At 40.7% G+C, this 22,009-nt stretch overlaps 1 protein-coding gene across 2 annotated transcripts in view; it reads right to left on the bottom strand.

Annotated features, from left to right (window-relative positions):
• Positions 1–22,009, bottom strand: part of LOC112571248 (protein O-mannosyl-transferase 2-like) — a 75,547-nt gene that overhangs the window by 33,135 nt on the left and 20,403 nt on the right. Inside the window, exons 5-12 of one of the 2 annotated variants that reach the window (XM_025250123.1) lie at positions 20,169–20,277; positions 17,182–17,232; positions 16,534–16,627; positions 13,033–13,139; positions 8,928–9,010; positions 7,311–7,420; positions 6,836–6,963; positions 5,018–5,096 (exon numbers count right to left, since the gene is read on the bottom strand). In XM_025250123.1, coding sequence (XP_025105908.1) covers positions 5,018–5,096; positions 6,836–6,963; positions 7,311–7,420; positions 8,928–9,010; positions 13,033–13,139; positions 16,534–16,627; positions 17,182–17,232; positions 20,169–20,277 — 761 coding nt within the window. Of the gene's footprint in view, positions 1–5,017; positions 5,097–6,835; positions 6,964–7,310; positions 7,421–8,927; positions 9,011–13,032; positions 13,140–16,533; positions 16,628–17,181; positions 17,248–20,168; positions 20,278–22,009 lie in introns of both variants that reach the window. The other variant, XM_025250122.1, reaches the window with a different exon arrangement.

Here is a 22,009-nt window from a genome sequence, read left to right as displayed (position 1 = left end):
CAGTGAGCATCGGCGTAAGAGACGCAAATTCCGCTTGTATATGCTGAATGGCTGCCTCTTCCTTCTACTTTGTGCACTCTCTAGAAGAAGCAACATGAGACCCATCCAGTTAACACACTTGGTGCTTCGAGAACAATCAGCTGCAGTATGGCCTGTACTTGCAAAAGCTACCCCCATGACCATAATGCTGACAGCTGAAGCAGCACAACAGTGAAGGTATAAACAGAGAGACTTTGACCCGCAAATACCCAACCTCAATGAATGATGTCGATGATGATGATGTCGATTTGTAATGCGCAGGTATCCATTCAGAAGAATGCTCATTGCGCACAAAAAACAAAAGAAGAAAAAATAAAGTGAACAAATATATAAAACACCAAGAAAGTAAAAAATAGAGACAGAAGTGTTTCTTGGTTGTTTAAGACTGTTTTGAAAGAAACAGATGGGTCTTCAGCCTTTTTCAAAACGTGGTTGGTGAGGTGATGGTGGAGAGTGACGAGGGCAGAGCATTCCACAGCTTAGGTGTCACGTTTTTGAAGGTCCTGGCTCCAGTGCGCTTCCTGTTGGTGTCTGTCACTGACTGGGAGCCTGAGCGCAGGGTACGCGACGGCTGGTAAGGAGGAATTATCTCTTGCAAATAGTCAGGAGCAGTTTGAAACATGCAGGACTGAGCAATAGACAGTACTTTATGGTCAATACGCTTGTTCATTGGGAGCCAGTGAAGGCTCTGTAGGATAGGGGTGATGTACTCAGTGGACGACTTTGCACGGGTGACAATCCTGGCGGCTGTGTTTTGAACTCTTTGGAGTCGATCCAACTGAGTAGCAGGTATACCCCACAATGCACTGTTACAGTAGTCTAATCGTGATATGACGTTAGCCACAGCAAGTGAGTTGGCAGCAGCTTGAGTCAGCATGGGCCGTAGCCTACCTAAAGGCCTCAAAAAGTAGTAGGACTTTTCCACAACAGAACTAACATGGTTGCACATAGAGAGCTCTGCATCAATAAACAGCCCTAGGTCCCGTACACAGCAAAGGCGATGGAGGCGTCACCGACCTGCACGGCACTAATGCCAATCTGCTCCCTTCTGGCCCTGGGGCCACACAGTAACGCTTCTGTCTTGTCATCGTTGAGTTTAAGACGATTCCTGGTCATCCACGCCTTCCCCGCAACACAACAAGATTCAAGTCGTTGAAGCGCATTCCTAGCCGCTGCTGGGTTGGGGGGAAAACTGTTTAGAATTTGTGTATCGTCCGCAAAGAACTGACGTCCCATCTGAAAGCGCTCAATTACCCGTCCAAGCTGTGAAACATATACCGAAAATAATAATGGACCCAGAACGGATCCCAGTGGTACGCCACACGCCAGAGGAACTGCCTCAGAGCTTGCAGAGCCGACAATCACTCTGAGATCTATCGGCAAGATAGGAGGCAATCCGCTGCAGTGCAGCGCCCTGGATACCAGCCTCTGATGACAGTCTCTGGAGCAGCAGGCGGTGGTTGATGGTGTCAAACGCACTACTCAAGTTGAGTAATACTAACAGCACTAAGTTGCACGAAGAAGAGCAGTTTCTGTGCTGAAGCCAGGACGATACGCTGACTGAAATTTATCTAGGCAGCCATAAGTAATAAAATGGGTCATAAGCTGCTCTGCAACCACCCTCTCCAGTAGCTTGGAAATATATGATAAATTTGACACTGGACAATAGTTTTTACAGTCAGAGGGATCCAGGTTTGCTTTTTTCAACAAGGGCTTCACAACAGCCTGTTTAAAACACCATGGAACACATCCTGCTCTCAAACTGGCATTAATAATGTCCAAGATGACAGGAAATAGAATGTCCAGAAGTTGAATAAGAAATTTAGTTGGTACAGGATCCACGGCACATGAAGTTGTAGTTGATCTCGCCACAAGTTTCTTCAAGTAACTCTCATCAATACACGTGAAAGAAGTCAGCGGAACACCAACAAATGGCACAGAATAATCTTCCTCACACTCTGGCAACTCACAAGCTGCACTCTCAAGTCCAGCACTAATTTCTGTTATCTTATTAACAAAGAAGGGAGACAGCTGATCAGCAGCTGACTTGACATCCACCTCAGGAAGAACCGGACTAGCGCCGTTCTTACCCAACAATCTGTTCACAATGTCAAAAGTCTTTCTGGGATTTCCACTCGCAGCCTCTAGCTGCTCCTGCACGAATAGCGATTTAGCCTTTTTTACAGCACAAACATATTTATTTCTGGCTAACTTATACAGCTGTCTGTCAATCTCAAGTTTGGTCCTCCTCCATTTTTTCTCTGCCAGCCATCTCTGTTTCTTGGCTTCACTCACCCCCTCACAAAACCACGCACAATCTGGTCTATCTACAACAATTTTGCTAACTGCAGGCGCATGCTTATCAAGCAGCTCTAGTAAAGTCTGATTATATAACTCTGCTAACTCATCAACATCTGTGGGAGGATCTAATAACAACTTTGACTGAAGCAGGTCTTCTCTGAAAGCATTCAGGTCAACCTTCTTCAAATTTCTACACAAAACAGATGTCTTTTTACGCCTTGGTCAAGAAAGATCAGTCACCAAGGACTGCACAAAATGGTCTGAAATCAAAAAATCCTCGACAACAGCTGACTTGACCAGTGACTCTGATGGCGCATGAGTGATAACCCAGTCAAGAATGTGTCCAAGTCTATGAGTTGTTTTATCAATCAGCTGACAAAGACCATGGCTATCTAAAGCCTCAATCAACCGCTTCACATCACTATCTTGAGGTCTATCAAAGTGAAAATTTACATCCCCCAAAATAAGAATCTTCTCCTTAGTGAGTAAACTGTCCAGCAGCATAGTAAATTCCTCATGAAACAGAGAATCGGAAAGCTGATTCTTTTTAGATGGAGGAGGTCTATACAAACAAATGATCTCTAATGTCTGCTTGGCTAATGTCAGTCTTGCTGTTATGTACTCAAAGGACCTGTACAGTGTTTGTCTCTTCAGCACTGTAAATTTCAAATGTACTTTAAATAAAACTCCAACTCCAACTCCACTCCTACCACTCCTGGGATTATGTGCAAATGTATAACCCTGTGGCGTAAGATCTTTGATTACTGATTCATCACCTATCTCTGTTAACCATGTCTCTGACAAGAAAAATACATCAAAGTCATTATCCAACACTAAATCATGAATGTCCACAGCCTTGTTGCAGACTGACTGCACATTAAAGTGACCAACACATATACTTGTCATGTTTTTCGTTTCTATTGAAAGTCGCCCGCTCTTTGACAAAGGAAAATTCACATTAAAATTTAGGTCACCATTCTTTTTCCCACCATTTGTACCTCGTTTGGTGCTTAGGTGTAGTAGTGGTGGAGATTTACATTTGTCGTTTAGACCGTATTTCCTCAGCCGGCGCTGAACTCCTCCTCTCCTACCTCTCTTTCGCTTTTTCTTTCTGATGGACTTTCGAGTCTTGAGGTAGGATATTAGTTGGAAAGGTGGAAGTATCATAATGGAGGGTCGCTGAAGTAAGAGAGAGTGCGAGAAGGTACTCACGGCTATACAACATAGTGGAGGTCCGCCATGTGTGAATTTAAAGTGAGACTAAGTGTTAGAAAAAAAAGAAAACAGGTATGAAGTCAGGTATTTTGGGCAAACAGTCATTTATGAAAAGTGAATAGGTAAGAACAGATTTTAAACATTTTTTTAGGATGACTCTCTGCACCTCTGTGACCCCCTGGGATGCTAGTTCTGTCTTGATTGTCTGACATTCCGGCAAAGTCAGGGCAACGAATGACCCCCACACACACAGCTTGAAGAGTTGGGGTACTTTCGGTGTGGTTACTTTTATGGGTCGGTCGACGAACTGTTTTCTGTCCCATAGGCGCAAGGCCTCAGATTTGCAAACTGGACAAGAAAATGTCCAAAGCGCAGATGTTTGATAGCAGAGATATTCTTACAGATACTCTTAAACCCTTTTGCTATTGCAAAAAGGGAGAGAGATGAGAGCATCTGGGCCAGCTCTGCCCCCTCTACCACAAGAAAACAGGGCCAGGCCCCCTCAACATTCTTTTTCACGCTTCTCTCACTTCATCCTACTATCTAATGATTCATTCATGCTGCTCCCTTCCAACAAAGGGATGTGACCAAGCAGTACCACTTAGGGCATTTCCAGCTGGGACACACCAGGGATACATATGGAATATACTCTGGCTTTCCAAGTATGAAGATCAGATTGACCCTAACCGCAGCCTTCTAGCAAAGCTAGGGCAATACATGATCAGCCAGTTGATTGGTGTGTGCCATACCAACCTCCCATCTAGGAGACATTAGGGCCAAAGAGGTGTGTTGGTATGATGGGCTGCAACCCATCAGGGACTTCAACCTCCAGAAAGGCATGAAGGGAAGCAAGAAGACAGGAGAAAGACCAGTGTCGACAGAATATATGAAAGATAAAACTGTATTATGACAGGGAGATGTTTGTTTAGAAGATAAATATAGATGAAAGGGCCAGGTAAGGGAGAAAAAGGAAAAGCATAAGAAAAAGGGGCGGGCCACCTTAGTCACCCAGCCTGGCCAGAGAGATCCTGGGTGTTCACCCCCAGCATGATAATCCAGGCCCAGGGGGGCATACTCATGATCTGGTCCTTCTGTTTTAAAATTGTACACAATGTAGCTGTACTTCAACTGTACTTGTGGACAGTGTCCACGACCATAACACCACACTCTTGCTTTTTAATGATATCATGTTTCTGTTCCATGGAGATCATACGCTTCTTCTTTTCAACACTGTCCTTGCGGGACTGGCAACAATAGCAAGTAAGCAAGAGTTGCCAAGAGATTTATGCTACAATATATAAATGACACAAGCTCGTATATCGAATTTTTGCTTGCAAGAAAAAATTTCCATGAATTTTGGTCTCATATCTCAAATTACTTGTATGTTGGTTCACTCGTATGTAGAGATCTTACTGCACTGCAAAAGACACCATGAAACAGGAAACATAAAGACGCTACATACCACCCCATATCCTGACACTTGGTAATGCCTTTTGCTAAGAGGTGCTGGCTCCCGGTGACTGTGGAGATTTCTCTGTGTCCTATAATAAATGTCATCATAACCTAATAGTATTAATATCATCACAATAATAAGAATATATAAATAAAATTTAGTGAGAATATTTTTTGTTACTTTCTGATGCCGTTCTGCTGTCTTTTGTAAAATAAGATTTTGAGAAAAATGCAGAAAAACTTAAGATGATGCAATTCTGTAAGAAAATAGAACCACCTTCTGAACTTGTATTACTGCACTGGTTACAGATGATTTTTTTCCAGTTAACTATTAAAACAAGACTGTTATATACAAAGCTTCCAATTTTGCCACGTTTCAGCTTAACTACTAGAATGAGGCTGGTGTATACAAAGCTCCTGGTTTAGTCCCATTCATTGTTTAGGCTTGCCAAGACTAACAGTGGAGAACTTCGCAAGAGGCTAAGTGTTGGTCTTGGCAGATGGACAGCAGTCCACCTATACCTGTCCGTGATATGACTAAAGAGAAGCTGTCTTTTTTTACAAATTAAACCCATACCAAGTTCCATCTTACCTTTCCATCTTGTCTGCGTAGCCACAAGTAAAGCAGCCTTGTGTGTGCTATGACTATGCATGCATGTGCTTCTCTATCCAAGAAATATGATAACTTAGAAGAAAGATATTTAGGTAACAGCAACCAAGATAGTACACCGTAACCTCTAATAATAATAATGAAGAAATTACATAGCACATTTCCTCACTGAGTAGCAAAGCCAAATAAGAAATACGGTGACAAAGATTACAAACTTCAAAAACAAACAGATTCATCAGCAAAGAAGACTGTGGCCCACTGCTGCCTTGTCCATGCCAGATAGCGTCATACCCAGCGTATGCAGGTGTCATGACAGGGTGGACCATGCAACCCTCCTTTGGCTGACGGTACTTAATAGTTGTCTATGAGACATGATTGAAAAGGCACATAGAAACCAGCAATAAACTCTCCCAGGCCTCTAAAATTACTGAGTTGTGTTGACAATGAACAGGGCTTGCATTTGCACTGCATGTTTTCTACTGCTCAGTTCTACCTTTTTATTCCATGTATTTTTGTGTGGGTTCAATGATCAGTCTTGCAGGTCAGTTCACTTGGCCCATGATGGTTTTCTATTTCATGTATCAGTGGAGACATTCAGCCGTCACTCTTTCTTCATCTCTGGCCTGCCTTCATCTCTCTCCACAGCTAAGTCAGTTCATACCTTCTGATCTGGACTAAAAACATTTATCTTTTGGAAACACCTACTATATTTCGTCCATCGTGTTGTCCTCTCCTCCACACTCCTATCTATGCGTTTCTTCATGTTCTAGTATTGTTAACTGGTGCGTGTTCGTGTACGTTGCGCTTGTTTGTACTTGATTGTGACAACTACATCACACGGCCTCTTTTCCCCTGGTCTCTTGTAAAGAACTTCAAGCTCACCTTCACATGGGGAAATGTGCTATATAAATCCCATTATTATTATTATAACGTAATGTACTTTTTATGCCACCACAAATATAAGCATGAATGGACTTGCTCTTCAATGTAGTAAATGTGCTAAAGATTTAGGGGAAAAAATGAGAGAAATTTGTCCACAAAAAAATGCATTGGTAACCAGAAGATAAAAAGGGGCAGCTTATTCAATCCACTCCTGGCACAAAAAGTGTTACTGCTGGGAGTTTCAAATTAGACGCTAACAGCTTGAATGAGTTAACTTAGTGAACAGGGTACCTCTACACCTCTGTCATCTTCATCATCCTCACAAATGCTACTCACATGACATGCTCCAAACGCACAAGGTCTCCACTCTTCAACAAAGTGACTGTCTCAGAGCTGTCAACATCCTGGTCAGCTGGCTTTACCTTCCACAAGTTATTATCATCTTTGTGACTGTAGGTAGTAACCTGTGTTAAAGCAAAGGTTAATAGTTTACAAAGAATCATATTAAATAACAACATGTTTCAGTAACAAGATGGCAAAGAAAACAGATTTACACTATCTCCTGTACAAAAAAATGTGTACACATACAAGCATGTGCATGTGAACACATGCCTACACAAAGTTAGATGTTGAGAACAGAGAAGGGACAGGGAAAAGGGTAAGCAAGAATGAGATGAGGGAAACTAAACAAAGAGGGAATAGGGAAACAGGAAAGAGGAAGATGAAGGAAAGAAGGGAAAACAGAAGAGACGAAGAAGAAAAAGACAAGAAAAGTAAGAAAACTGTTTAAAAAATCTTGGTATAACTCTACCTGCTGCTGTCTAGGAGGGTGATCCTCTGGATAAAGATGTGGATGTGAGTGTAAGTAAGCCCCTCCTATCCGTCTCTGCTTAAGCGTAATAATACTGCCAAATGCAACATCTGTCATGACACATTAAGTTTTATATTACATTTGTGCTTTAGCTGTATTGATAGATGATAATTATCACAAACCTGCATTTCTGGACTATCAAAGAGAACTGGAAATAAAAGTTGGTTGGTTGTTTGGGCTTAACATGGTGCCAATAACTAACACTATATCATGGTAATAGAGAGTAACTTTGATCAAAACAGTGAAGGACTTCTAGGTGATTAAATAACAATACTACTAGCGAAACAAACTAGAAAAAAAGAAAAAGGACAACATAAAAGAGTAAATAATGTAATAATATGTTATAAAATTGTGTTGTGGCCTATAAAGCAACCATTAAACCAGAGGTTATTAGCAAAACTAAAACTTTACATCTGATCATAAAGCTTTACCATCTTACAAAATGAAAAAATACATGCCAGTGGAGTGGACTTAAACAAAACAAAAAAAAAACAAAACAAAGAGCCAAATGTAAAAAGCTGCTTGTAGTCACAGTAAGAAGTAAACAATATGTAAAAGAGTGGGTAAAGTGTAAAAAGGAGCGTTGATGCCCAAAAAGGCCACCAGCAAACCAAAAGACAACAGTTATCAGGACTTAAAATTTCTTAATCTGAAGGTAGAGTCCTATCCTCCTTAAAAATATAAAGACTGCTGCCAAAGGTACAGACCTAAACAAAAGAAACAAAGGATTTGCTGTAAAAAAACTGCCGGAGGTTACTCTGGAGATCAAGTTGGACCACTAGAGGGTGGTCAAAATGGCTAGAGCTTGAAGGGCAGATAGGGAATCTGAAAATATCAAACAGTTGTGCTCTGCAGAGCGGTGAACATGTTCCAAGGCAAGCAAGATGTACTAAAGTTGCAGAAAGCAAGGTTAGTTTAGCCCTTGTTACTCCTCAAAGAGCATAGGGCCGCAGCAGAGAGCAAAGTTATCTACATATAACAAGGCCTCCAAACCTAGACAGATTTCAAGATTGAATCTATTTTAAAGTTGAAAAGACTCAGTGAAAGAATGCTGCCATGAGGGATGCTCATTTCCTGCTCCTGAGGATCTGACAGGATAGACCCTACTAAAACCTGAAAGAGGTGGTGCAAAAGAAAAGTTTTAGGGCCACTTTAAAGCAAATAAAAATGGTCCTAATCTGTAATTTAAAACAAGAGCCTGAAAGAAGGGTCTGAAAAGCAGGCCAATCTATCTTGTCATGTTCCATTCACCCTTGGGGAAAATACTAACGTTCTAGGGTAAGTGATCACTACCACATATTGTGTACGGTTTAGTTAAATGCATTCAAGCTAGAAGGTAACCCTGTTTTATTTTTGAGCTATTAAAAAAAATTGTATCTTGTTCTTTTCATTCATTACTTTCTATGCAATCTTTATATGAAATGAATAGAAATTAAATCCATAATCCATAGTTTACACCTAGAATGAGTAGACAAGTAGTTTTGCTATTTACTGACATTGTGGATAATACCATTCACAATTTGTTGAATGCACTTAATAAAATTTATTTTCACTTACTCTCAGGCATGCTGACATTATAAAGTTTGTTGCCAATAAGTTGGGACTGAAATGCAGAACTGAAAAATCCATCGCCACTTCCACTGCACAAAAAAAATTATCAAATAAACAAACATATTTCATATAATAAATCATTGAAATAACTTACCATAACTGTCATATTATTCTTCAATTCCCAGTCCATACAGAAAACAAAACAATATTTTACAGAGTGACAGCATTGTGGCATGTCGCCATTGTTTCTGTTTTACAAAACAGCAAATAGCAAAAAAAGCCAATTTTAAAATGTGTGAAATGAGAAAGAGAAGCTCAAGTGAAAGACAAAAGCTATTATTTAAACTAACTTTAAAATACATAAAACATAATGGGTGAGTAGCATAAGAGTGCTTTGTACAGCTTTGTGGTCAGCCTTTGTGATTACTAAGTAAGCACCTATCCTGCTGGAACTAATCCAGACCTCTTCCAAGACAAAGGGGAACACATTTTCATAATCATAATGACATAGTCAATTTATGCTTTTTATAGCTTGTTGGCAGAAAAAGCAATTTCCTGAAAAGGATTAACAAAGATTTTTTATATTTGTAATCAAGGTGGGCTCTTTATTTAAAGGTTTTCAATTGTGGCCACGAAGACCTGAGACAGTTGGGCAATGTCAGACTTCCACAAGCACACAGGACTGGTTGTTGGTTTGGTCAACAAGGATACCTTATGTTGTCTACCAGGGAAGAAGTGGTAAGTCACGAGTGTACATCTCCCGAGTGAGATTTTTGTGTGTAATAGAGGGTAGTGTCGATCGACGTTGGATACGGCGCGGCACTCACCCGTTTATGGCGTAACCTTGCCTAGACGAGGTATGACAATTTTTTGTTGGGTTTTTATTCATGGAATGGCAATACAACTTATGTAGATTTTAAAGAACGAACGTATGAGAGGAAGTTGTGTGGACTAGAAAATATGGTTGAAAATAGAAGTATAGTAACGTGTAACTTCGAGTTACAGGTTTTTAAGTGTATGGACGGAAGATTTGGAGCTCTACTGGAAAGAAGAATCACCTCTCAGGACCATTCCGGGATCGACGGTTTTGGCTCCGCATTGAGCAGCACGTGAGCTAGGAGCTCCATGACGTCACTGTGGATTACTTCCCTTGTGACCAGTGTGTGTGCATGTGTGATTCATATTTTTGGATTCCTGTTGACGACACCTGTGAAGAGCGGCGAACTGTAAGTAAAGTAATTAAGACTGTCAAGACTGCTATAGTGTGACTGATCGGGGATGGCCACGGATTGTAAACATTGTATGTATCGTGAGCTGTGTGTCGTCGGAAAAGTATTGAGTTGAGGCGAGCTGTACGTTATGCATGTATGTGATGTAGTTTGTAAAGTCCTAAGCCACTCAACAACTAAATAACATGATTTGGACAGCCTCGGGCAATCATTTTGTGTTTTTTTGAAAGAACGCGTATTTGTCTGGTGCGACTGTGTTGTAGTGTCACCCGAGCACACAGCAATCGTGGCCAGTGTCTGAACGCATTTGGCAAAGCAATCCTGAGGCAACTTGGGGAACTATTGTAGAGATGTCAATCTCTTTGAAAACTTATTCCTGGGTTATGGTAAGTCCAGGGGACTCAACAAAGTGTTGATTTATTCTGGAAAGTCCTATTTTTCAGCGAACAAAACCACTGTGCTTCAGGCAGTTCTTTGTCAGCTTCTCAATTGTCTTATTTACTAGACATTTTGGCAGGCACTAGAATTCACTCTGCCTGGACCATGACCTTTACATCTCTCTTCTGTTTATTGCTGGATGGCACCAACTTTGGTTTGTATGGATTGCATGAACCCAGTGATAATGTACAGAGCTTAATTCGTAACCTTGTTCAGTGAGTACAGATGCTGAAGACTATGTCCATAATCTGGTGTAGATCATGCTGATGAGCTATATTCAAGATACAGCCTAACTGCTCCCAGGTAGACTTGTCAATCTTTGGTAACTTCCCTTTCTTCAGTCTTTTCTGTGCTCCTCTACAGCTGCAGGAAGTTGAGTTATCCTCATAACAGAACAGAAATGTTCAGTACCTCTAGGTACCCTCTGGCTTTTTGATTGCTTAGTTCAAAGCATTACTCTGTCTATCAGTCATGTTTTTCTATGAGACAATTAACTGATTTTTCCTGAATGGCTAAGACTCACCCTTGTTTTGCAAATATGAATACGAATGGTTTGTTAGGCCTTTGGGCCCATTCAAAAGGGTTTGCATACAACATATTTCATGGGAAAAGTATAATACACAATAGATGAAAAACATCTTAAGCATAGAGTAGCATGTCTTTTCTTTATCTCTAAATATAGAAACTTTAAACAATAGAACTGTCTTTCTCTCAGCACTTGGGACGAACCAGTATTAGAAAGGCAGCTTACAGCAGACGACGTTAGATGTTATATTCCAGGCTATTTTTACCTGGTTCACAGGTAAAGGTTGAAGCCTTTTTCACAGACTGTACAACGCCTGAAGTCATGCCCATGCTACGTCATGCGTCATCTGCTTGAGTGCTGAGTTTGCTGCTTGTTCTAGCATTAGGGGTTCGCTGTTCATTGCCCCTCCTAACCCTGTCCGCAGTTTTGGCGCGAAAAGTCTTCACGCGCTTTAGCGTGGCTTGGGTGTTGTGGGTGCTGGCCATTGGTTTCAGCCCCTGGGAGACCATGCAGCAAACCATCCCTTGAAGCATTCTCTCTAAGATGCTGAGAGGAGCGGGTTGTTTTTGGACAGTGGTGAGAAACCACGTAGGCAAGGTGCCATGTTTTGCACAGCAGCTAGGGGTAGACTGGAAGGCTGGTACTGTCAGTGGACAGAGACGCCAGCCTGGACTGTGACAACAGCTCAACTCCAATATTTTCCCACCCTTGTCTTATTATTGTGTTTTCACTCTTCTACTTTTCTTTAACTAAGGTCACCTCCCTTTCAGACATGATTTCTCCATTAGTTGCCACATTTTTAGCCATTTTTTCCAAAAATTATACAAAACTATATGTCACAAAAATATAATTTTGAATTAGCTTTGAATATATCACATTTAGCATAAATGAACTGCTTTACCTGTAGGAGGTGGTATGTTTTGCTTTTGCAGAAAATTCACATATATCAGCATATCCAAAACTGACTTGTAGATTCGTAATTCATAAGTAGAGCAACAGTGAAAACTTGGTATATATTTAAAAAGTTCCAGTTATTAATATACACAAGTAGACTTTCATCCTAATGTGAATACATATTATCCAGAATCCAGAATCAGGAAAATCACAAGATACACAGTAATTCAGCTGATTTTGAAGACAAAACTGACAGAAAACAGGGGGAATATCAACCCACATACTCTATCATGTTTTGCTCGTTATACCACAAAGAATTTAAATTCGAAAAAAAGACCAGATTTGTTGTTGAACAATCCAAAGGATGTAACATATGGTGAAATGCTTCAGATTTAAAATGAGCTGTTGTTTGCTCCTGTACTGTTAACCATTCATGAATTTAAAAAATACTAAAAGCATCGCACATGTGTATGGTGTGACTTATCAAACAAGGCAAGCCACCAGCTGCAGCTTGCCGGTGTGACTGCAATAAATTAAGGTCATGATAATGCTTCTCTATGCAAATCTCTCATTTTTATCATGTTCTTTCTGATTTGGCTAAATCATTTGGATTATTCTGCTCCCTCAGCGCTGAACTTATTATTTTCAATTCGTTTTTCTTGTCACACAGACTTAGTATGTCAGATGTGACCCAGGGCTTATTGACTAGACTGTTTGTCAATGTCTACTTGGATGAATTGAGGGTAGTAGTCAAAGCCTCAATGTCTGCTTTCCACAGCACTGAGAATGGGCAAGTGGTGCAAGTTTTTCCCCTACAACTGCTTTTTGAATGAGTCAATGCCACAATCATGTTTGTGTTTGGTTCAACTGAACAATAGCTTATGAAATCCATAGTCATACTTCATGAAATGATTTCCTGGAAAGTAGGACTACATGAAATATTAACCTTTTCTAGATTTCTTAAGTCAGAAGAATAGCCCATTCACTCACACTAAATGGCCACTCTCGCGTCCTCTATAGTTACCTGTGATTGAGCACTTTAAAGTGGATATGGAAGAACAGGAGATAACAAATGAAGGGCACTGTAATCAGGCAGATAATGCGTGCAATCAGGTGCTTTATCAGATGATTCTGTACAAAACAGAAAGGCAAAATGATCTTTTTATTCTTGTGGGACAACATGGAAGAAATCTAAAATTTAGCCTTTGCTATAAGAAAATTAAAAAAAATAATAACTGAGGTGTGTGAGCATGTGGTAACAGTTGTGTGCACACTAGTGTACCTTCAAGTGTGTATTTATGCATATGTGCATATTTGAGATATATGGCAGAAATATGTGTACATCATGTAAGAAAAATTCAAAGCATGCAAAGAGGGTCTGAAAATCATAGAATTTAGGTCGAAGATCTCATTAGGTAAGTCATTTTGCAATTACCTATATATATTATGTTCATACTTTATCAACATTTATGAAATAACACTCTTTGAGACAGATCTACGAGCATAAAAATATTGCATTAATAATTAAAGCAATTTACTGACATCAGGGATCAAGATCATTATAATATAATGCTAATAAATATACACTGTGTTTTTTCCTGCAACATAAACCCCCCACCACCACCACCAATTTTAACTGGGGGTCTGAAAACCCCTTCCATTTGATGGATGGGAAACACCAATGAAACCCTCTATAAAAATTCATACTATTTCTAATGGACAGTACTACTGACACTCTTTCAGTTTAGAGTTGCTTTTCATTCATTATACATGTGATTTTTTAACAATACCTGTTTGACTGAAGAGATAAGGACTACTTTTGTTTTTCTGATGAGCAATGTCAGTATGGGTAATGCTATAATCATCATACTCCTAAGTCTTTGGTGAGATTTCAAACAAAGAATTACACGGTGGGGGTCTGACACCACTCACCTGATTTCTCATGTTTAGTTCAAATTAGGGTGCCATTTTGTCACTAGATCAGTCATCTCTAGCAAGGCATTACTATACCACAGTCAGGTCAGGTCAGGTCAGTCCCATGCCCGGTCCGGGCGTAGGGGGGACCGTCCGGCAGCAGCAACAGATAGAATTTTCCACCCGGTTCTGTCTTGAGCAGATGAGAGCAGGTCTGGCATCTCGCATTCAGGTCCATTCTTTGATGTTGGTGACCCAGCTTTTCCTCGGACGACCACGACGACGGCTCCCTTCGAGGGTTCCTTGTAGGACCGTCTTGGACAGGGTGTTGTGGCGGGTGACGTGACCGAACCAGGCGAGCTTGCGCCGCTTCACTGTTGCCAGAAGGGGCTCATGTGGGCCCACGAGAGAGGTTACGGTGCTCCGTACGTATTCGTTGGTCTTGTGTTCGCGGTACGAGATGCGGAGCAGCTTTCTCAGGCACTTGTTCTCAAAGGCCTGGAGTTTCTTTTCCGTTGTGGCAAGCAGCGTCCAAGTTTCGCAGCCGTAGAGTAGGATTGACACTACGAGGGACTTGTACAGCCTGTGCTTGGTACTGAAGCTGATTGAGTTGCTTCGCCAGATCCTGTCCAGCATTGCGGATGTTGCCATACCAATCCTGATACGGATCTCTGCTGTACAGCAACCATCTCTAGTCAGGGTGGCACCCAAGTACTTGAAGCTGTTGACCTCCTCCAGTTTCTGGCCGTTCATGACGATGTTGCTGCTGCTGTCGGTGGTGGAAATAATCATTACTTTGCTTTTTTCTGAGCTTATTTCTATGCCATAGGCCCCCGCTCGCCTGGAGAGTCTGTCCGTCAAATCCTGAAGTTCGTTGTTACTGCCTGCCATGAGGTCAATGTCATCTGCAAAGCGGAGGTTGCACAGGGGTCTGCCACCAATGGAGATTGAGGTAAGGTGGTTGTGGAGGGTTTCTTGCATGATTTTTTCAAGGAAGATGTTAAAAAGGATGGGAGAGAGTAGGCACCCTTGACGGACCCCGATCGTCATCGCGAAGAACTCGCCTAGTTGGTTGTTGAGTAGTACCGCGCTGGAGGCGTTCTTGTAGAGTGCTGCTACCATCTGGATCAGTCCCTCCTCTATGTTGAATGATCTCATGACCTGCCAGAGTCCATCGTGCCAGACACGATCAAAAGCTTTTTTGAAATCGATGAAGTTATGGTATAGTTCATGTTGATGCTCCAACGTGATACCACAGTATCTTTTTCAAAAGAATTCTGACAACGCTTTAGTGAGATATTGTCATCTTCGTGCATGAAATGGCCACACACCTCCAAAAGTTTGAGTCTGGCCCAAGTAGAATAGTTACTGGCTGTCAGGCCTCTGATCACCGGACCGCCCCAAGATGCAATGAAGGATGATTAACATTGTATTGGGTTGTCAGAAAAATCATCAGGGCTTCTGCTAAGGCTAAATTCTTTGGGGTCCCAGGGACCCCTTCTTCAGATTTCTAATGGGTCCCAGGCTAACTCTAAGGGGTCCCTTTACAAAGTTGAAAAAAACCCAACAAATCAACTACTTTGTTCAACTGCCTTTCAGACACACAAAGCACTGTAATGTCTAGTCAGAAACAGCGAGATTTCTGTGCCGTGAAGAGTATGCAAGCATCTGTGATGAGCTTATGAGCTCACTGTACTTGGGGTGCGCACTTTGTTTCCGTTTCTGAGACGATGATTCTAACCTCGCTGTCAACATCTTGGAACTCTTACTAGTAAAGGAAGAAACTCAGTGCAAGGGAAGTGACTCTCACCTTGTAGCAGACGACAATAGATTGGGCTACGATGTCAGACACTACACTTACCAAATTTTGTATCTGTTCTTCGCCCAGATTTTAAGGGGTCCCCTCGGACCCCATTGACGAAAACTGAAGGGGTCCTCCGAACTTTTAATGCATACTGTACGCAATTTTTTGCGTAAGCAGAAGCCCTGAATCATGAAAAGTTTTTTTTTCTGTTTTTCTAAAGCCATTTATCTATATAAAGAACAAAGATCAATCAATGATATATTGCCCATTTTGTTCAAGCAAGCTTCATAATTCCTTGTTCATAAAAGGACCTGTCTTTATTGGCGAAAAACTGAAGAATGTACTCATTTACACCCTCATCTGAACAGAACATTATACCACACAAGGAGTTATGAAGAGATCAAAACAAGTCAAAGTCTGACATCACTAGGTCAGGCGAGTATGGTGTGTGTGTCAACACATCTCATCCAAGCTTCAATAACTTTTGATGGGTGATCAAACTTGTGTATGGTCTTATGTTGTCGAGACAAAACGCAACTCCTTTATGATTAACGAGTGTTGAATGTTTCTGGACAATGGATTCACTCAAACTGTCCAATTGCATTTAAAATACATAAAACATAATGGGTGAGTAGCATAAGAGTGCTTTGTACAGCTTTGTGATCAGCCTTTGTGATTACTAAGTAAGCACCTAGTTGTGTTGCCATGTTAAAGGGGTGCTCATAGGATAACTCTAATGTTGTGGTACATTTATTATCATCATAGTAACATCATCATTATTAGTAGTTATAGTAGTATTATAATCACCATTGCCAGAGTGAGATCTGACAGAAGCATGTTAAGATCCCTGGCAGTCAACACACCGACCAGCAGGACCACAAAGAGACCAACAAACTTCACCCTGAGTCAAAGATTACAGCAAAAAACAAAAACAAAAAAATAATAAAAAATCCTTCACTGATCTTTGACATCACATGTGTGCCTTCTATGCATTTCTCTTCATGCCAGAAATAGATTTGCTTTTATAACATAGTCATGAAACTTTCATTAAAGACTACTTTAAGTTGTTTTCAGCGGTGAGCAAACTAGCAAACTAAAATAATCTTTGAAAGTAGAGACAAAGTTTGTAAGAAACTGAAAACAAAGGAAAACAAATTGTGAAACACACCTCTTTTTCCTTATTTATTCATATCCAAATAATACAGCTGGTGATTTTCAAAATTTGTTTTCTATAATAATGCACACTCAAAACAATGAATAACTGCTTCAAGTGTCGATGATAACAAAATTAATGAAAAAAAGCAAAGAACATGAAGTTTACAAAAAAAGATTTCTTTGTAAACATCAAATTATGTTTTCAGGAAAGTTTTAAGTATATTATGAGCATTTATAACAGATTGGATAAATTGTGAAAAAAAGTTAAAAGGGTATCTATAGAAAATATTAAACACTTACCCCATAGCTCCCGCTAAACTGACACCAGTAGCAGTCAACCAGAACCACCAACTGAATGAAAAGGGACTGCAATGGTTTAAAAATGAGGCACAGTTAAATAAAAAAATTTGGTTTGAGGCAACTGCATGTGAAAGATAACTGAGCTTTAAATAAAAAAGAACCCTAAATCATGGAATGAAATAATAAGGGTTTGACATACGTCAGCACTTAAAATGGACGGTCTTTCTCTGCCTTAGTTACCCCTGGAGGCTACCTCTTGAGATCAAACTAGCAGTCACCTGCAACGCGTCCACAAGTGCATACAGCTTAATATTAAGGAGCATCAGCAATAGCCAGATTTCGGGCCTCAAGTTCCTGGAGGAGCTTACATGGTTTCTTCTGCATCTATGAATGAGCAAAGCAGGGAAGACACCAGTCTTTAGTCTGTTGTACCCTCTCTCTGAGCTGGAAATTATCACCTGATCTGATGTGGACGATGATTGTAGCTGTCTGATAGCTAGGTGGTCTGTACAAAGCCTTAATGATGGTCTTCATCTCTGTCAGGTTGTTTTCCTCCTGTCTTATCCCCAAGTTTTGCCTTTTTTGTCAGCCTGCTCATTGCCTTCAAAATCATGATGTGAAGGTATCCCCTATAGTATTATTTTTAAGCAATCAATATTTCTTGTTGGTGAAGTGAGAACTTGTTGATATGATTACTCCTGCCTGTGACCATCATGGATTACTCAGCTCGTGCATTTTGGATAGCATCAGTCACTGACCTGTCTGTGTAAGCCTATATTTTATGGTTCTAGATGGGTATTTCTCTTCTTTTAAATGCCAGGTAGCTTTTACCAACAAGTGCTAGGATTTTCTTGCTTAATGTTTGTCCTTGGCTCTAAAATGGGAAACTGTGATACAGATGACAAAGAGGTTCTCTGCCATTTTTTAGGAGAATTGTTAGAGAGGATCCAGTTCTCTGCTTCTGGTGTTGTCTCTGCAGTGCCTGTGTCTTTCTCACGAAGCTTGATCTTTTAAGCGTGGATAAAGATAGTTGTCTTCACCTGCCAATCATTAAATGGTCCGTGCGGTGTTTATATTTGATGGCTTTGCACTTTCTTTTGTAGCTCATGGGGGGAACTGCTATTACTTGCTTCATCTTGTTTAATTGGTGTTATAAAATCGGGGGTGACTTCCCTTTTCTGTAGCTTTGAGGTTAAAGGAAAAAACTTGTCCAGTATCTGTTCCTTCTGCCTTTTTTGTAAAACTCTTCGGTAATATGACATCACATATCCGACAGACGCATGCTGCCTTCATACTTTGAAATCATTTCCTTTTTCAATTCATTTGTTGGCCGCTTCCTTGTCATTACCTCACTACTATTAAATGCTCTTAATCTTCTTTGGAGCCATTATTGTGGAATATCTTATTAAAATAAAGCACAAAAATCACTAAATAAGAAGGATGCGCATAGATAAGGAACGACTGATCGTAACTGTGTCTCAAGCGCAATTGATTACATGCTGGTCGGTCACGTGTGGTTCACGTGGCTGTTCGTTATCCGAACTTTTGTTCGCTATCCGAGACAAACTTTTAACGAAATTTTAGTTCATTATCCGAAATATTCGCTATCCAAGGCGTTCGCTAACCGAGGTTCCACTGTACTATCATTCATGTGTTTCATTACTCTCACCATCCGTGACAATGTTGGTTTCTGTAACAAGCTTTTTTTTTACATGGAGGGGTTGTTAGCCCTACCACAACCTATTTTGCCTCTAGGTGAGTTGTCCACCTTAGTCGCCTCTTACAACATGCCTGGCTGGATGGCAGGGACCCTATTCTTGCAATGCTCGCTAGGAAAGCATACCCTGGGGTCCCACAGGGGATGTATCATTTATGTGCTTGACCCATATTCAAAGTGTTTTCTTAATTCTTTGATACATGGTTTTGAGGATTTACTCGTTGCCTCCCTGTTCCACTAGTCTGTGCCAAGCTTTCTCTTAATGTTTCCTTCTGGCCTCGCCTTCAACACTAGAAATATAAAGCTTCTCTATCAGTCTTTTGTGAAAGGTCACATCCATAAAAGTCTGTTGATCTTCATATTTTAGAGGTTTCCCATCAGTAGTTTGCCAGTTTGTGCTTTGGTAAAGGGTTTAAGAAAAGGGTTGCTGTTGTCTTTTCTTGCTGCCTGACACACCTGTAATTTTTTTCAGACCATCTTATACAATGCCATAGCTCCATACTTCTCCAAGCACCAGAAAACCAGATCATCTGCATGAAAAGTAGCACATAGATTCTTTTAAGAAGCTCTAGCACAAAGTCATTAACAAAGAATAGAAAAGAAAAGTCCTTGTGGTATGCCTTGCTATAGGAGTAATTTCTGACTACACTATCCAACAGTTACAAGGATCATCTGTTGTGCATGTAGGATTTAGTCTATTGGTATATATTGCCTTCGATGCGACTGTGTTGGAGTTTCACCTGCTGTCTATCAAGGCGGTAATCATGCACACAGTTAAAATAACTGAATACAGATCACTACATAATAGAGGCAGTTGGCAGTATAGTGGTTAAAACACTTGTTTGTCACTTCACTACTGCAGAGATCCCAAGTTCAGATGTTGTCTCAGGACATTGTCTGTATGTGGCACGTATTCACAGAGGTTTTCTCTTCTTATAATGTGAAATTACCTCCAGGTGAAAGCACTATTCTGCCATAGCAACCAACCAACCATCACCACATAATTCTTTTTGGAGTTTAATCCCTGTATAAACTTACAATGACATTATGTGATGAAGTACATGATACTAATGAACAGTCGACAGACAAACCAGATAATGTGGGAAGATGTTTGCTGGTTATATGCCAAAAAGATTATATCTCATGATTTTAAAAATATTTTTGGTACTATTTTATTCTACCTGCTATCTTCTTTCTCTCTCTTTCCTGTTTTTTATGGTATCAGCATGCATGCAGTAACAGTGTGTGTGTGTATGTGAGCACATCTTACCATTTTCTGAGATTCAAAACCCTGAGTTTACAGTAAGTGGCAGCCAGGATAAAGAACATCAAGATGGGATCCAAGAGGATGTACCGGGATAATGTGTTTGTGCCAACATCTGCACAGTAACATGACCTTAGTCAACCTCACAATATACAAAATGATAATGAGTCATGTCTGTTCAAATATTTAATATAAAATAAAAATCAATTCAAGCATTTGCTGATTTTACTGCACAAATAAAAATGACCACTGCCTATGGTCGATTTGACTACTGCCAACAGTCAATTAAAATGCATCATTCATGCAATAATTTGACCAGTGAACAAATGAATTTTAATGTAGTTTCCTTTACTGTTAAAGGTTGATCTACCCATGTTGATCTTTCATTCATCATATACGAAAGTGTGGTGGGTCGGAAAAAAGAAAAACTGTCATGTGGTAACTTAAATGGGGAAGTAACAATTGCCCAATTAGCATCTAGGATGGCTTGTTGACAAGCCCAAGGACCTTAGACAAGAAAAGGGGGAACGTATGTGCCAGTGTAGAGGTGTTGTATGCAGTCGGAGCGCAGAGGTGCTATAAGTGGGAGACAGCCCTAAGTGGTTACAGTAAGCCAAGCATGACCAGCCAGCTGGCAGAGGTGTCAGTGACGTCTCTTCAGGGGCTCACAAACTTGTCCACCAAGTTGACAGGGAGGGGGGGTTAGTCACCTGTCCACCATGCCACTGAAGGTGGGGTGGAGCGTCAGTAGGGTGGTTGTTCTCTTGTCAATGTGGGCTTCTTGATTGGTTGGTGAGTGACCAATGGCATCCCTTGGTGTAGGTGACATGCGAATGCACAAAGTAAAATAGGGAATGGAGAACCAGCAGGACACTTCTTGGAACAACGGCAGATTGGATGGAGCAACTGGTCAGCAGTCGAAGCGGCTTCAGCATCTCTAATGCCAACTTCACTTGTACCTTGAGACCGAGTCTTAATCCAAGATGACAAGTCTCAGGAGGATGGACGCTTGGGTTAGAGAACCTTGAGCAAGGGAGCGAGTCAGTGATGAAGAACTGTCAGGACTGCCTGCTGTCACCATTGAAAGCAAAGGGCTATGTGATCAGGGCTTGCACTACCTGTAAGAGGTAGACATTCGAGGCCAAGGCCACTGTAATATGAAGAACGTACACTTACCTTGTATATGCACGATGTATTACACATATATAACCCAACACTCGACAAGCCCCCTTCAAATGACGATGAGGATGAAGAGATTTGTAGGTAAATTAAATCGAAGAGGCACAAATTCTGAGGAATGTCACCGAGTCACAAAGAAGATGGCGGAGAAGACCATTGTGTTTCCCCGCTCACTTGGCCATTTTTAGAGCAACTGCTTTTTTCTTATATATGATATCTTTTTCCCCGCTCCAAGTGATGTGGAACAAATGACGTCAGACACAAGACACCATTCGTACACAGAACAATATAAGACTACCACAACTCACCACACTTTCCCTTGCTAAAAATGAAATCCCCCAGATTTGTTCCAACTAGGTCGCTATATTGATTTGATAAACTCCACTATGCAAAATATTTTAACATAGAACCCTCACCTATAATGCTCTTCCTTCTGGCTACTCGAACTCTCCTCTTTGAAAGAACAAAGTATTGAACTCTAACAGGTAAAATTAACTTAAACTTCCAAGAATAGCAGAGTCAGCTCCCATTATATTTACATGTTCATTACACCACCCTGCTTCTAAATTGGACCAGGACATTAGCTACGGCTTAGGTAGTCGGCCTCAACATTTTCTATCCCCTTTATGTATTAAATGTAGGGATGATATTCCTGAAGGAAAAGTGAC

This window comes from Pomacea canaliculata, linkage group LG8 (assembly GCF_003073045.1).
Source record: "Pomacea canaliculata isolate SZHN2017 linkage group LG8, ASM307304v1, whole genome shotgun sequence".
Taxonomy (NCBI): Eukaryota; Metazoa; Mollusca; class Gastropoda; order Architaenioglossa; family Ampullariidae; genus Pomacea; species Pomacea canaliculata.
This window is presented reverse-complemented; position numbering and strand designations above follow the sequence as displayed.